A 17,962-nucleotide genomic window follows, 5' to 3' on the forward strand; every position below is an offset into this window, starting at 1 on the left:
AGATGATCTCTCATCAAAGAAACAATTCAAACACCTCAGATTAAATTTAACAATTTTCAGGCTGTGTCTGAACCAGACCTACAAGGTTAATCATTTTGTTTTGTGCATTTGATATCTGTGTTTACATTTGTCGACTCAGAAGAGAACTACACAATATGCTTTAAGTTTTATAACTCTCTCTTTTCATTTGAAAGCCATCCAGGGGCTTTTTCAGAGTTCTGTACAAGTCAGAGACCATGACACCAGTCACTTCAATAGGAAGGAGTTTTTTCCCACCAACTCCCATAGACATTACATTTGCTTTCAGTCAGCACTCATACGAACATGGTACTCTTTGGGAAAGATCGTAATCACAAGGCAGTACAATCACTTTTGTCGATGAAACAAAAACAGTATTAACAGAAAACGAGCTGAATTCATCCCAGAGTCACTAGACAAAATGAATGGAGTTATGCTGGGGATAAATTGGGCCCATTGTGTCTAGCCCTGATGGGCTATATCTTTATGTCCCTTTTGCCACTGGGGTGTGGTAGAGGAAACAAGTTAATGACTTCCCCAAGAGCTCTCTACAGTTACCTTAGACTGTCATCTCCTTTACAGCACATACTGAATAAGGCAAGCCAGGGTCAAGTGTACTCAAGATTAATGTGTAAATTTCCCATTAACTTCAGCAATTAAATTGCCTGTCTATGTACGTAGCTTGGCTGCTCCCATACTTCAAATATTACAGATTAACATCTAAACAAAAGTAAATCAAACAGAAAACAAGGAAAACTAGAACTAAGACACATTTTGTATTAATCACTTACTTTCTCTTTTCATGTATATATTCAAGCTCTCCTTCTTATAGAATCATAGAATCAACTAGATTGGAAAAGACCTTTAAGATCAAGTCCAACCATTACCCCAGCACTGTCAAGGCCACCACTAAACCATGTCACTGACGGCCTCATCATCTAGGAGAGAAAGAGAGCTCCCCCCAAAAGCAAAGAATTACATTCAGCTCTGGTGTGATTTTCACTGTTCATAGAATGAATAGCACTGAACGTGTTCCCAAGTTTATATTCCATCCAGCATTACCCAGGGAAGACCAATTTTCTGAAATGTTGAAGGGGTTAAAAAAGAAACATCCACCCCATAAGGGTCAGCCATTACAGTGGGTTTTCCCTCCCTTCCAAGTGCAGATAGAAATTCCAGCCCACTGTTAACTACATGAACTGCAGGGTCTAGGCAGAGAAATCAAGAACAATTAATCTTTTATAGACTCAGTGGTCAAAGGGCTATGACACCAAATCTGATGAGCAATATAAATGCACAGGCAGCTTAAATTCAAGTTATTCATTTACTCTTTACTTTTTAAATGTTATTATATTTGAATACTAACAAGCTCTGGCTCTGGTTCCAAACGACTCTCTCTCTGCTGAATGAAAGAGGTTTGCTCTCTCCACTTACCCAGAGAGCAAGATTTTACCTACCAGAAGGTGGAGTTGTGGGAATGTGGGAGGGACCAGAAAAGATTTTTACTGTAACTAAATTTTAGGGAGCACACAGAGTCTGTGTTTGGGCTTTCCATGGAAATTCCAGTCACGTTAATTCTAGCTAAGACCTGCTGCTATTTCAGGAAGCTTTTAAAGCAGCCAGGGAGTGACGTCTTCCTCTTTTATTCACACACAACAACTCTGTTTCCAAGGGCTGAAATTCAACCCACTGCAGAAGACTCATGCGCTAGCCTTTACTCCACTGAGGACTGGGCTCAACATGCAGTGAAAGAAAGCATGCGGGTGGTCTGCAATAGGGCATATTACTGCTTACAGAAAGTTTCAACAGAAAATTAACTACTTTTACTCAGCAGCAATAATCTTCAGGACAAAAGAGGTGAAAATCAAAGACCACGCACATCAAGGGAGAAAACCGGTTTGGTAAGTTAGGTAGCAGGAACACAGGAGACTATCCTCTCAAATTGCAGCCTTAACAAATTATTCTTGTATAGCATGACTGCATTTCTCAGACTTCATGTTGTGTCCTGAAAACTTCGTGCTCTTGAAACTCTGTTCACTGTGCATTTGCTTCCCAACACAAAGCTAAATTCCCATAGGAGCTTTGTCTTTGTTTTAAATGTGAGACATATTTATTGGAAGTCTTGGTGAAAACTCACGCCAAAAAAAATTATTTACAAAACAGGAGAACAGGGGTTAGCCTCAGCTATACTACACATATTTCTGCAGTTATTCAGGGATCCTTAAGCATAAAAAGATTCTGAATTCTAACATTTTTAATCACTATTGTTCATACTGAAGTACTGTGTCAGGTCCTAAAAGGGTGTGCCATGGGAAGAACTGCATGCAAAGTCATGATAAAACAATAGTATCTTCCCTAAACTGCAGTTAATTGAGTTAACAATAAAGTGGTTCCTATTCCAAAGGTGAAACAACAATAAAAAGTAGTAACAAAGTAGACTTACCAAAGAGAGAAGTCAAAGAAAAGTAAATCAGGTGATAATGGTTATAAGCCTCAATCCTAACATCTTTCCAGATTCCTTGAGTGGGAAAAGAAGGGCCCCAGTCCCAACTAAATGAACACTGCTCCTGAAATACAGAATGATAATGTTACAATTACCTATTTTTCACACAGACATCGATGCTGTGCCAGCAACAAAAATTATTTGCTATCTAGAAATAAAATACTGCTATGCACTGAAAGAATTTTTCCAATTTCCACAAATCCAGGAAAGCCTGCAGTATTTTACTTTTATTTCTTGAACAAAACTCTGCTGCTACTACCTATATTATATAAACCATAAAATTTTGCTTTTAACATCCATGTATAGTGAAACTTTGTATTACTGAGGTAACAAAACATCACCTAGCCCATCACTTACAAAAAAACCACAAAACAGTAAAGATCAAAAAACAAATAACAAACCCCAGGTTACTCTCAATTCGGTTCTGAACTACCTTAATTTGTAACGTCACTATTTAATCGTATACATAAAAGACAAAATAAGCAGAAAACTGATGGTTATAAATGTTAGAGTATTCTAAAAGAACAATATTACATTAAAAATTGTGGATATATGTGAAATACTTTATTTCCTATTTTTAGTTGTAACACTGCAGATTAGTTCAAGGAAAGAAATGCATATGTCTGGCGCGTTTGTGTAGTTCAGTCATTGTAGTTCACTGTTTCTCCCCTTTTTATGGTTCTTTTATACAAAAACAAAGGGAACAAAAACATGGTTGAGAAATAGCTTAATTCTGGTTCTAACATCAGAATGTCAGAATTATAAAATGCTGCTCAGGCACAGAAGTATCTACACTGCTTTCCATTTAGCTGTTTTCAAACTTGGTCAGACCTCTAGTTAACAAATCCCTTGAAGACATTTATTCAGCTGCCCTCCGAGCTTCACACAGCCCCAGCCCCCAAAGCAGATACTATAGATTTCCTTAAAGTCTTGTACAGTGACCTACAGTTCTAAATTTAGAGACTAATAACTTAGAGCCAAGGCATACTAATTTTGGCAAACCACATTGCACAAGTCTGGCCTATCCCTTGCATTGCTGAAGCCAGCCTGCCTGCCTATCAAGTTCCAAAAGAGCCTTCCAGGAAGCAAGCACTGTACCTATTTCAAGTGCAAAAACAGGGACAACACTTTCTTAGAAAACAAGTCAGATTGAAAGTCATTTTCCCTTTACAAAAAATAAACAAATGAATCACCAACAGGTTGTCAGGTTTCACTAATAACATTCCAGAGACTACTATCAGAAATAGTAGTCGAAGGAATGATATGCTTGTATCACTGAAGTACATTACCAGTGAAAGGCTTGAGTTTTGCCACAAATTCCTATTAAGATTTAGATACACTGACTGCACTTAATACTGAACCTCAAACATGTGAATAGCTCTCCATTACTTTAAGATGGTAAGCAGCCAGCTTACTTTAGCAATGTCCTAGTATGTCTGATTACTTTTAAAATGTGACATCACTGCTGTTGTTGCCAATATACTGGCATTATGTTTCAGAAACATAAAAATGTTTCTGGAAATGTCTGGAGCAGCTTCCAAGTACAGCCAAACAACTCCTTTGAGGAAAAGTGCTAGGATACTTTCTTACAAATTTAAAAGTATAGTTCAGTAAAGCATAAAATCATTCCTGGCCATTTTTGCTCTATAAATAAGACTACAGCTATTAAGTGTCTTCTTCCTTCCAAGCTCCTCCCTGCACTGATTTCTAAGAAACGCAATGGACTCAGAAGAATTAACCAACTTTTTAATACACAGTAAAAATAAAAGCAGCAGCAAGAAGTAATAAAGACAACTTCTTAATCCTGAAGGATCTTCCCAGGACAATATGGTGTCCCTCTTTCCATTACCAAATTTTAAAGGAAGTTGAATCTGGGTTTAGATTAACAGGACTCTAGTAATTCTTTTGAGGAGGCTTTAAAAGGATTTCATTAAAAAGATTAAAAATAATTAACAAGAAAGGCATTTAAGTGGAAACAAACATGCAAAAACACCCAAAAAGAGAAATTCCAAAATAAGATCACCAAGTTATTGTGTCTAGCTGCTGCAAAGCTATTAGAAATACATGAGATGCTACTCAGGTGATAGTTTGCTGTGATCAAGTTTTAACAGGAATGAAGCAAGGTCTTAAATCAGAGTTTCTGAGCTTCATTCATAGTATATTACATTGTTGTTTTCACTGAAAATGTCCTTGTAAGTCACACTTCTCAACACTGTTTTCATCTTATTATGAGAACAAGTCTTCTGTTAGGTAACACTTCTTGGGACATGCCAGAGCTGACCAGTATAAATAGCACAGCACATGAGCAACAGCAAACACTCACAAAGCTGCTTGGCTGAGATTTTTACAGCCTTGGCAGTATAGACTGGTATTTGTAACAGTGAATCCTATTGTCAGCATACGTTGCTAAACCCACCTAGTGGATCAAAATGTAATAAATTCACATTTCCCAGTGCTATCCTGCTCCCTTAGGAGCAAGTCTCCTTGCTGACTCCTTAACAAAAACAGCCTTTTGAACATTCTTATCATCCAGATATGAAGCCTGGCCTTCTTATGCCTCTTGTATTATCGCCATGCTAGATTACAGGTTTCTAGGAGACAAGAGAAGGAAGCTGCAATGAAAAATATCCCCTACCTATAAAATGACATTGCAGGTTTCAGAATACATCTGTAAGGACAGCACGTGGTGCATTCCTCTTTCCAAGCCTGAAGCCAGAGACAAACAATTCTGCCCCTACCTTTCTGATGAAATTAGCGTGGCACTCTCCTTTCTGCACAGGTGGAGGGCACGCCGGGGGAATGCTGTATCCTTTGTGACATCTGTTCTGCTCTGCTGCATAGGAAATGGCTGATAAGAAACAGACTTCAATAAAATTGACCTCCTTGATCACACTGGTAATATCAAAGCTCTAGGTCAAGAAAACAGAATAAAATCATTGCAGTGCTGACATTTGTTTGTGAGATTTATAATCACTGTTACAATGGGATTTTAATATCATATATTATTCAATGGCATTTAAAGTACAATCTCAAAAGGCTCTGGTTTTGAAGGAAAAAAAAAGCTACTTCTTAAGCTGAAAAAAGAAAATACACGGTAACATTCTGGATACAAGATGTTTCTGGGCAAACCACTTTCCCCATTCTGAGCCTTCACTGCAGGCTGCAGCACTCTCCTTGCACACAGAAGTGCCTAAAGGATAAGGACAGCAAGAGAATCTTTACCCTCCCTTCTTCACTCTGAACTCATCTGCATCTTTAGAAAGACACCTTGCTCAAACTCAGAAAGCTGGTCTATACAGGAGTCCTTCCAACTCACATGGTGCTGGTAGCTTACCTACACAAAGCACTGAGCTGCCTTTTGCTTGAATGCTATAAAGCTGTATTTCATGCCACCTGCACTCTCACTCCCCAAAAATATGTACAGATACACCTTCTATGCCAGCATCAAATGAAGCGTCTGGGGGCTTCCTCACTGGGTCACAAAATCCCTTTCTGTGTGACTGGATAGAAAGATAAACGTTTACTTTCATAACTACCCTGTGCTATCAAGATACATGGTTCCAACAGCTAATACGCATTTCTTCTTCACAGCGTTCACCTGTAACAAACCAAGTCTTGGAGATTTTTTCCAACTTGCAAGCAGCCCAGCTAGCATCACTGTAGCATACAGCAGAAAATCACAAAGCAAACAGCATTCCCCATACAGGGCCTTCACAGAATCCTTCCTGAAGATGTTGTTGCCATGTGGAACAGGTGGACAAAGCAAAAGTCTGGGTCACAGAATCCTAGCCTCAATCTAATACAGTACACTCAGGTTTTACAGTGAAGGCCACCTCATGAACTGTTATAATCTGAGTCTGAATGAAGTTGCAGAAATAAGGGCAAAATAATATCCCTTCCAATTCTACAGAGCCTGCTACTGGCAATTTCTCCAAATAGTGAGTAATTGAAATTTCATAAAAGCTCTATGAAATTTCTTATTTTCCTGATGGTTAAACTTAGCACAGAGGAACGAAATTATTTGGTCCAGGTCACACACAACCAGGTGGCAGAATCTAGCTCTCATGTCTCAGGCCAGTACCTCTGCAATAAAACCTGCCAGAATGGTAAATGCTGAGATATGAAGACACCAGATTGCCTTTATAATTCAGTTTCTCCACTAACATTATTTCAGTATTCCATTAACATTCTTCCTTTAACTTTTCCTTTCTGATTCTTTTAAAAGCAATGATTGTCCCTTATGCTAGTACCCAGAATATTTTGTATTTTAAACCTATAAAATTAATCTGTATTAGTTTGGTTTTGCCACATGATAAGTACTCCCGTGCTTACATAAACTAAGCTCAAAAATGCAAGGCAATGTTATCAAAAGCCCAATATTAGAAAATCAAACCCCCTGTATAAAAAATGGCATGGAAACACAAAGGCTTTACAACACGTGCATTTTCATTTCAGTATTCACATGCAAATCACTCTAATACCAATTAGCAGATTTACAGCTAATATAACAGATTTAAGCTCATGTTTTCTTGGAGCTATGACAAGAAGTAAGACATATTATTAGCTGAATTAATCCTCTTGCATGGGGCCACTCATTTAGAACAAGGCACATTCACTTCTAGATCTGACCTTGTTACTACTGGAAAGGTAAGTATACATCTCGTTCTAACGGTTATCAGATTACACATGCAGTCCTCAGGTCAACAGGTTCTGTGTTTAAGCACCTATTTTTATGTGTGCTTGAATGCACTGAAAGTGCTCAGCACAAAAGGGCTTTGAAGAAAAAACAGAACTACCTTCAGAAAAAAACACATTACTCACGTATCTGTTGAACATATTGTCTGTTCTCCCAAGAGTAACATTATTAATCAGGATCTGTGCTACTGTATCCACTCCCTCAAAAACCAAATTCACTTTCTGCCACTTTCTACAGAAGATAACAAATGCATAAAAACCTGTTAGAATACACAAAGTTAACAACACACAGGAGACAGAAAATACAGAAAAGTATATCACCATTATCTTTCGCAGCAGTTGCCTCCACTACCTCCAAAAACATCCGACTTAGTGTGGCTATATTATTTCTTTAAATAGTCAAATTCAGATGACAGCTGAAATGGCTCAAGTCTGCACTACCTCATGTCCACATACCCACCAGATCAGATGGGCTAGCTTCCAATTAGCCCAAGTATTATCCTTCCTCAGTTGGCAATTCATAAATAACTTTTAACGATTGAAAAGAAAAAGCAACAAAACAAATCCACAAGAAAAAGCAACTACTGAAGTTTTCTTTAGCAACAGCTTTTCAGCTGCACATTATTGCCTAACTTGTTTTATTAGATACAAAAGTAGTAAGCATATTTTGAGCTGATGGATTAACTCACAGTTCTGCAGGAAAGATGACCCAGAACTATCTTAGACATATCTTTACTGCCCACCTGAAGTCAAAAGGAGTTTTGAATGTCCTGCTGTAAGTCCAGTTATCCAGCGAGATCCACCTGTACGTCACATCATTAAATCTATAGTATGGATCCTAATAATAGATAAAAAAAAAAATTTACAACACTTATTTAGTAACAGTGTTACTACATGAAATACATCATAATATCCATTAGATGAGCGCTTCTTATTTCAGTCTGCAAATGCAAACTCATCTTATTTAGTTAGTCCTGATTTTCACCTTTGAAATACTACGACAAAGCAAAGCTTGTTTGCTATAATCATTGGTTTTACATAAGAAATGACTGGGCTGAAAATGAAAGAAAAAATCAAGACAGCTTGTGACTTAATGAGAGGAAGAGAAACATGATCACCCTCATAATGATAAAGTAAGACTAATAGGATTTTAAGAGGCAAAGAAACAGCATTTTAGGCCTCTAGGGACAGAAGTGAAAAAAACCTCTACAGTTTAAGACAACTGAAAATACTCCAGTTGTTTCTGTCAACCAGTCTTGATGTTGTAAGGCTGAATGACATTGGTATATTTGGAGGGAGGAAGGAAAGGAGGGAGAGGAAAAGGAAGAAAGGGAAAAGCAACACAATTTGGTTTGGTATATAAAATTAAACATCTACTTTTAAGAATAATGCTGCATTTATATTGAATGTGTTATTTTCCTGTAATCATACTACCCATGAAGAATAAAAGGCACAGCTGGTCTAAGCTATGTCCTTGACAGCTTTTGATTCATGCTGTATTTATTACCTTAGTGGGGGGTCACAGTGTACCTCACGTAGGCTGAAGGGATCAGTTATGCACGCCTGACAACGCATGGCCTTGCACGTCATACAAAGGCAGCAAAAAGGTACGGTGTTACATCCCCATGTCAGCCAGTTCAGAGTGCAGGTATCTGGGTCAGTGACTGACACAGCTCAGTTCAACCCTTTCCAGCAGCAGCACAGCTGAACTGCTTTTCCAAAACAAAGACCAATCTCTTCTGAACTACATGACTCAAACCCAGCTGAAAGAGAGCATAGCTGCATTAAGGTTTTCTTTGATCCAAGTGTTGTACAGTACCAGCACAGCTAACTAGCTGCCCTGAATATCCAGATTCACACTGAAGAAAATCTGCCCTGTTTTTTGTTTGGTTGGATTTTTTTTCCTTCTTGCTGAAGCTCAATTTTTCTCCCCATTTCAGAGGTCAGTATAGATAGTAATGACACTTCTGAAGTTGCTATCTTCTGGAAAACACTGTTTCATATCTCATATTTGTTTTATAACTAACAGGGCCAGTCTCTGTAATATAAACACAAACCTATTTACATGGCAGAGCAAAATCATAACATGTAAGTGACTGTTGTCAGCAGCATAATCCTTTCTGAAGACCCATAGCAATATAATCTTCAGTCCTTGAGCTCATACAGAGGGAAAGTTGTCAGCTTGCTTCTACATGCTATGCTCTTTCAATCAAATTTCTTACTATGAGGGAATAAGAGTCAAGAAGGAAAGGGCTTGTCACCTCAGTAAAACCGTGGCCTTTGCATTGGTAATACAGTGTATTCTCTAGAATTTAAGCCACCATAAGCTTACCAGAAAAATTACTAAATTTTAAGATATCATTACTTTTATACGCAAAATGTTTTAGGGACTGTATCACAGACTTTTATTAACATGCAATATTTAAGACTAATAAATACATATTCAAATGCAAAATTTAGGCTTACAAAAGAAACTCTGTTAAGATTACTGTATCAAGACAATGAAAAGCAAGTATCAAACGTAGGAGACCATGAAAATCCACAACATATCCTTAAAAAGCACATTTTTAACAATTGTTTCGCTTTAACTTTGTATACTATTTTATTTTAGGCCACACTTTGAAAAATGTGCATGTTAAATTTCAATCATTGCCACTGCATGTGTGAAATATTTAAAAGACACAAGATGCAATTTGCAAATGCACTATCAACAGCAGACTGTAAAGACAAAGCCAATTTGGTTGGCAGTCAAACTGACATCAGTTCCTCATTAAAGATCAAGACCTGTATAAAAGAAACCTACACTGTTTCTCCCACAAAAGCATGAATACCAAGATGTTAATGAAGAAAGACCTGACCTCTGAAGAACACAAAACTGGTTGTCTAGCAGCAGAGACACATGTAGGAATGTTTCATCAGAGGCAGAAATTACATCATTAGATGGGCTCTTACAGCAATTTACAAACAAACGGAGCTGTTTAAATCTCCTCAGAGCTCACTGCAGATCTGTTTTCCTGAAAGGGGTTTCTTCTTCTGTATTAGTCTAAAGCCTTCCAACTTCAAGAGATACACTGACTGATGTGTCATAGAAAGTGCTAACCCCTTCTGACTTGCACGAATACTGTTTCTTCCTCACAGGCATCCACCTTTTTAGGTGGCAAGACCTAGTTCTGTGTACCCTTATATATAACCTAACAGCTTATGGATAGCATTGCTATATAACAGCTTATACATAACAGTTTATATTTTACACAGAAAAGCTGTTAAATGCCAATAGTGGTTAATCATTTTAAGCATGAAAAATGTTGCTTGTAAAATCACTTATGTACCAATGTTCAAGCAATGCTTTAAAGGCAATTCTCAAGGCTCAGGAAAAATGTATGACCACCGCAAAGTCCTGTAAGAAAGGAAAATAACTTCTCCAATACACTTGCAAGATTACTGACTTTTTCATTATTAAATTCAACTGTTTTGAGTGCTGGAAAGTGCGCCTATAGAAGTCAAATTGTTTGGATTTATCTGAAACAGTATTTCATCCCACATTAAATGAGCTCAAATTAAAATTTAAGGTTTAGTTCAGAAAACTGGATGAAAAAAGGGTATTTTAAAACTCTTAAGAGCACTGGGAGAATTTGAGAGATGGCAGGAAACAGACTGCACATGTATTAAATACACTTCACGTTCATTAGCTCAACAGCTCAACATGTTCCTGGAAGCAAGTCATGGAGGGGTAGAGTCAACTTCATCTATTTTTAGATCCTACCAAACATGACAACCTCACATTTTCCTGCTCCCTGCAATTCGGGGGAAAATTCTGAACCACTCAAGCTCCCTGCCTTTTTGCTCCCTGCTCCAAGCCTCAATGCTATAAGCAAGCAGCAAATCACCTGCTAAAATGAGGTAAAAAGCCCTGTTACAGATCATCAGAAGGAAGCAATTTCCAGTTCAGATAACAGGACATCAGCAGGACTTCAAAGCACTAGCAGCACTAAACTGAAGGCGCTGCTAAGCGGCTAGATGGATACTCCTCCTTGCAATGATTTTAAGGGGATACTGAAAAGCTACAGTCATATAAGCTAAGAGCTTCTCCCATTAAGCAGGAAATGGATGAGACATGAACACATCAGAAGTGAGGCCCAAAGCCCAAGGGAGTAAGCTGTGCCAGGGCTTCAGGTCCCCACGCAACCAGGGCACCACAGCACAGGCACCTACCTGAATGACACTAGGCAGAGCCAGTGGGATCCAAGCGGAAGACCAGCGTGTAGAAAAATGAAATGCAATAAAGGGAACAAAAACCAGATTCCTTTGCCTTATCCTACTTTTGTTATGATCTAATTTGAAACTGACATGCATGATTTTCTCTCAGAAATCAACTCTGCTGATATTTTATAATGTATAGCATAAGAAAATCCTGCTGATGTAATAGATTACCAAAATGAAGCTTGATGTTTCATCATTTACAACTTAGTGATTTTGCTATTGCCAACTTCAGACCAGAAGCTAAATAGTTAAGATACCTATCTATATCCACACACTCCTTGATATCTCAAACAGTATCAGTCAGGACATTTATATAACTTTCAGCAAGCCCGGGTTCACGTATTTCCAGCTGGAAGTCAAGCTGAACTAACAGTAGTGACAAATGGACTGTATTCGCAGAACATGAGTTTCGGAAGTACATCCTACAGTAATTCATTGTCAGTAGTTACTGTAGCAAAGCAGTAAACTCAACACTCAAGATCTGTTACAGTTGAAGACAGACAAATACTACTAAAGAGTTAATCAACAAGATATTAATAGCTCTTGCTTAATATTCTTTGAATACTCTGTTGTATTTAACAGAATACTATAACTTTTATCTATTTTAAATTCACAAGCTTTCAAAAGATAAACTTGAGTGCCTTTTAATATATATATAAGGCTTTTGAACAGTTCCACATGTTCATACAACTCAAGAGAGCACATATGCTTTAACAGAAAAAAATATATTTATCTTAATCAAGTATTTCATCAATGAATGTCATTTAATGTGTCAGAACCCTACAATACCCAATGCAATTGTTATCTGGCTTCCTCTGAAAAATCTAAGTCATGATGAAGTGTCAGAAAATAAGCAACAGCATTATTTTATACAAATGCAAAACAAGTTATGAAATATATACCACTTTCCAAAACTGCAGAAATATCACTTGCAATACACAAGCTTCTGTCTCTTCTATTTTAACATCCAAATATGACCAAGACCACTGTAACCTTCAGCATCAAGTGCATGCCTCTATTGTGTAACAGGGCAAAACCTGCAGTGTTATCCAGCTTCTACATTAGCCTCACAGTTGCAGACTCCCCTACTAGTTCTTTACAAATCAAAGTGACAAGCTAATAAGACAAAACAGCCTTTCTGCATGAAAGCAAAAGGCTGGCAGACAAGAAAATATAGCTACAATAGCTATATTCATCAGAACTGAAATTTTATAGGAGACACCTACCAGCAAAAATGGCATCATGCAGTACTTGGCCAGTACCTGCGAGGGGACAATTATTTCTAGCACAGACATAATGCAGAAGTCACCTGCTGAGACATATTGCTTCTCAGAACAGTGCCTGAAAGAAAATACTGTGCTGGCAATAGATAAAAGCCAAATCTTCAGATAAAATGGTTTCTGCAAATCTTCTCTTTCCAGAGATTTAGGGTTAGCAATGTATTTACTGCAAGTTTATAAAATGTCTTTGCTTACATCTGAGCTTTGCACTAACTTTTTCAAGCAACTGCTACCCTTGATTACGTGCATTTCTCTGTCTTTTAAATTTTACATGTAAATGGTATTAAGAGCTATGGAGTGTTAATGAGATGTTACTAAAAAAAAACCCAGCTGAACACATAGTCTGATACCATCTCCTGCACTTACAGCTTTTATCATAGTTAATCCAGCATTTGAACTACATTGGTTGAACATGGAAGGAAATACTACTTCTGTAGGAAACTCAAAAATATCTTCCCCAAAAGCATTTTCTAGGACACATGCATTTGGTGCATTCAGAAATATGTGGCCATCCAACATCTATTTTATAAGCCAGAGTAAAGACGTCTCTAGAATAAAAGCTAGAGAGATGAGAAATGAACCCTTGGTGTCAAAGAGATGACTTTCAATTCAGAGCTATGTCCTGCACAGCAGATTCAAGAAAGGCTATAGACATGCAATCAGATCATCCCTGGGCAAAAAACAGTTTGTGCATCGACCTAAATTTGAGATGAACCACACACTCATAACTAAGTTGCTTGCAGCCTACTCTTGCAATCTAAGTCACATTTTTCAGGCTTAATATCTGGCAGTTTATTCTTGTTCTTCTCCTTCCCCTCATTTGTGAGATGCTCACTAGGCTACATTGTTGGAGTAGGCCCTCCCAGATTTTGTTGTGAATTTTTGATTTGGGTGCTAACTCATTAAAAATTCACAAGGATACAGAAGCAAAGGATGCAGTGCTATTTGCTATTTGCCATTTGCAAATCACACAGAAAAACAGTGCAGATTTCATAAGGTTGCTGAACATGTGGGTCTTGCTATCCAGAATAATTTAGTTCCCACCAGCTTTGTTCTCCTATTTCCTGGTACAGCTTTTCAGACCAATCTTTGCTTTTGATTACAAGCTGTAAGCTTTTGGATTGCTTGTCTAGTGACACTTTCAGTAGGATGAATAAAAATCCTACGCTCCATGGCAAAAAGCAAAAGGAGCAAATGAAAACAAAAAAAACCCCTCCAAACCAAAGCTCTTGTATTTAGGCAACTACAATAAAACTAATTCTGCATTTGACACAGACCCCAAAAGGCTGATTTCCAGAGATAATGAGCACTGAAGAAACAGAGCAACCAGTCCTCTATGCTTCTAAGATTCAGGCTGTGTGAATGCTTTTGTATACAGGAATATGATTTCAGGCAGCTGCATTCGGAAACATTTGGTCATAAGCATTTTCACCGCAATGAGGAAACCTCAGGACAAGCAGCTCAGCCACACTTTGCAGCATGAAGCCACGCATTGGAATAATGAATTACATCACTGACTCCCTCCAAAAAACTCAGGTTTGCTGCTTTGCAGAATGCTACAACTATGGTGATAGGCACTGATTACATTTAACACTACCTGAAATAGATTTGAAATCTGCTAATGCTGTTCCTGTATTTTGGAATGCTCTCCATTCTATCTTTTAAACAAAAAGGTGGTTTTATAACAGTTGAGTTATCCTGGTGAAAATACTTGTGTGAACAGCTCTTTTCTCTAAACCGGACTTTGCTAAACTGAGTAAGAATGGGTTTAAATCAATCTTTAGCTCCCTGTACACATCTATTCATAGAAACAAGTTAGCTCATCCTGAGCTTGGAACTAGCCATACACCAGCCAGGTCCAGTCTAGAGATAAAGCAACCACCCTACTGAGGTATTTCAGTTAACTCAGCTCCTCGACAGAGCATACTAATTCTAACATCACCAACTTAGCACCAGTTTCCAAACAACAGCGGGTTCATATTCAGACATATCAGCAAGTGTTTGGAGCAAATTCATACTTGTATTCATGTAAACATGCTGTAAGTGTCCACAAACAACCATCATCAATTTAATTAGCCAAGCACCCATTTACCTATTAGCAAGCCTCATGCTGCTGGCCAGCAGGCTGACTAAGCTTTCCCACCTCTTGCAGGCTTGGGATTCTGCCCAGACACATGAGAGTTCATGATCACTGCCTCATTTCCAACTATCTGACTACTGCTTAAAATGACTAAAATGACAAGTCAGTTTAAAGCAATGCAGCTAAATTAGCAATCACGTTTCCTCACTTCATAAGAGTACTTAATGTGAGTAGTTAAGTGTGAGTCTTTCATTACATCATTATGTGGCTGAGTCAGTGCACTGGTCAGTTCACACTTACTAGTAACACCTCCCAGCACAGCCCAACATCTGAGATGTTCAGTTTTTCTTAGGAACTTCTGGATGTGAAACGCTGGCACAGTTCTCTTCACTGACCCTCCATATACAGTCTACTGCCCACGGCACTGTTTAAAACTTCAGAAAAGCCATATTAAAACCTGAATTGTGTATGTTCAAAATGTCGTGTCACTGAGCACACAGATGTTGAAACAACAGGCCCTCATGGCTCAGCTTATCCCTTCTTAGTATATTTGCCTTTCCAATGTTGACTATTTATTTTAGCTGGCAATGACACTCTCTGGAATCTATTATTAGTACTGGGATTCCCAACCTGTACCAACACAATAATGCTAAAATTATCCTGCCCAAAGTGGCATCACTTTCTCCTTTCACTCCCTAACTTTAGTCAGAGCAGCGCAGGAAAATAATCTGAATAACAATAATAATGATAATTAAAATGCATGCATCCAGAATGTATTTTTCCAAGTAAATGCTGAACAAGAAATGCAACACTGGATGCACAAAAAATACAATATTTAGATATGCCTGATATACTCAGGCAACATTTTCTAGATCAGAGGTGTATTTCTCAGTTTTATAGATGGTTTTGTGAACCACTACTTTTTCTTTTTCTCGTTCCAGATACATATTTTGCTTTCCATGTATTTCCTTTTAAAAACGCATTTTAATGATGACCCTGTTGGTCCCGTTTTTTGTCAGAGCTGAGTGACAAGCAGCTGATGCTGGTATCACAGTACTTTGCTACCACTCGACAACTGCAGCTTTGATAATTTCTCCCAGAAAGTTGTCACTGTGTTATCAAAAATAAAAGAGGCAATAGCAAACAGAAGCAGCAAAGCTTCTCAGAAGTGTTGAAGCAGGAACCAGCCTTTTAAATGTAACAGTTTAATATTCATGTTTCAGAATGTACTTCTCTTAGGCAGCATGAGAGTATACAATCTCAACTGTTCTGATGTACTCTGCAAGTGTTAAAAGGGATTTCTAATGGACTGAAAAACGTGAAATCCCCAGACTTCCTGCAACAACAAGTCAAACTTCAACAGGATTGGTTTAGCTTTTCATTCTTTTGAGGCAGTACTGTAGGTAAACATGACTTACATTTTGTGAAAATACTGTAGAAACCTGGTGTCAGCACCTCGGTTCCGAGTCAAAACCACAGAATCTCCATATACTATAGAGCACTTGCATTTTTACCCCTGGCCCAATTTGGGACTGCTCTGCCACGGATAACTTCCAGTTATCCACCTGAGGAATCTGCGGCCACCAAACGCTTTGATACTGGAGAGGCTGAGGAAACTAAATCCGGCTGCTGCACCAGCTGTGCTAGAAAAACCTAGAGCACCTGACACAGATGCCGGGACAGAGCAGCGGTTCTGGGGGTGAGGAGGTTGCCCCTAACCATGCTTCTGTAGATCCCACACTTGGAGATCCCACTGCGGGGCTGTTCATTTCCTGTGTGGCAGGCTGCTCACTTCGGAGCGGAACGGCATGAGCGAAGTTTCTCCTCCGGCCTGGCTCTCCCCACCGCGCCCCAGACGCGGGACGACGCCGAGGGCGAGGGGAAGCCGGGCGAGCTTTGCCGGCGCGGCTGCCTACCGTACCTGGATGAGGCCCGCGCGGTGCAGGGCGGTGTGCACGCAGCCCGGCACCTCCCCTCGGAGCACCACCGAACCGTTCCCGTTGCCCAGCCGCCAGCTCCCCCGCAGGCTGTGCACCTCCGGGCCGCCCGCGGCCGAGACTCCGGCTCGACCCCCAGCCGCCACCAGCAACAAGAGCAGCAACGCGGCTCGGCCCGCGGCGGTGGCCGCCCGCCACACAGGCAGCGGGCATGGCCGCTGGGAAGAGCGAGCGGCCGGCGCGGGTGGGACGGCGGACCCGCGCCGCAGCCGCCTCGCCGCCATGGCCAGCGGAGACACTGCTGCGGGGTGAGGGACTGACGGATAGACGGGGGTGGTGTGAGGACGGGAAGACAGGGACGGGACAAACCGCTCTCTGCAGCAACCGGACACGTCGTCAGAGAGTTGGGGCGGTGCTTCGGACCGTTACGGCCGTTGAGGGTGGGGCAGACTGGCGCCTCATCCTACCGCGCCTTAACGGTGCCGCTGCTGGGAGGAAGCAGAGATGGCGGTGCACAGAAGGAACCGGTGGGGCTCCTCAAAGGGTTTCCCGCCAGCCGGAGAGCGGCCGAGCGCACCCCGCCTCGGACCGTCCTGGCAGCAGGCGAGGGGCACGGCGGCGCTCCTACTCCCTCCCCGGCCAACGACGGCTACAGGCACTGGCACAACCCCCGGTTCAAGCAAGCCGGGACAACCCCAGGACAGAAGGGCTTGCTTGAGGAGGGCATGCACATTAACAGCAGAAGACAGGCAAACAGAAAGATAGAAGAAGAAAGAAGTGTGTTCTTATTTTCTCCAAGAGGCGGCACATTGGAACATTGATAATAAAAGCAGGATAAGGTTACAGATCTTTTATACGTAGCAAATTTACTCTGATCTCTAGAAAAGCACAGTGAAGTGGGAGGAATAAGAGCTGTGACAACACTGCAACAGGTACTTTCAGTGCTGGCTCCCTCAAGTCATGAGATTTTATATGGCCTCTTGTCTTCCACGTCCTCTTTCTCATAAAATTAGGCACATAAACCCAGAGCAAACATGAACATGTTGTTAAAAAAGCACTCTTGTTTCTCGTAAAGCAGTGCTAACACTGTTGCTGTGGATTTGGTTTATAAAAATTCAGTATGTTCATCTGCAAAGGAGCAGAAGGGTCAGCTCCAAAGAAACAACCTCGAGCATGGTTTCCAACCACA

The 17,962-nt window shown here is 40.0% G+C and overlaps 1 protein-coding gene across 23 annotated transcripts in view; it reads right to left on the minus strand.

The window, feature by feature from the left end:
* Nucleotides 1–17,962, minus strand: part of MANBA (mannosidase beta) — a 64,848-nt gene that overhangs the window by 40,324 nt on the left and 6,562 nt on the right. For 21 of the 23 annotated variants that reach the window (XM_080621376.1, XM_080621382.1, XM_080621375.1 and 18 more), the window contains exons 1-5: nucleotides 16,758–17,163; nucleotides 7,960–8,054; nucleotides 7,343–7,448; nucleotides 5,260–5,430; nucleotides 2,462–2,585 (exon numbers count right to left, since the gene is read on the minus strand). In XM_080621376.1, coding sequence (XP_080477502.1) covers nucleotides 2,462–2,585; nucleotides 5,260–5,430; nucleotides 7,343–7,448; nucleotides 7,960–8,054; nucleotides 16,758–17,057 — 796 coding nt within the window. In that variant the 5' untranslated portion in view covers nucleotides 17,058–17,163. Of the gene's footprint in view, nucleotides 1–2,461; nucleotides 2,586–5,259; nucleotides 5,431–7,342; nucleotides 7,449–7,959; nucleotides 8,055–8,723; nucleotides 8,760–16,757; nucleotides 17,164–17,962 lie in introns of those variants that run through there. The other 2 variants (XM_080621380.1, XM_080621377.1) reach the window with 2 other exon arrangements.

Source organism: Psittacula echo, assembly GCF_963264785.1.
Source record: "Psittacula echo genome assembly, chromosome: 1".
Lineage (NCBI taxonomy): Eukaryota > Metazoa > Chordata > Aves > Psittaciformes > Psittacidae > Psittacula > Psittacula echo.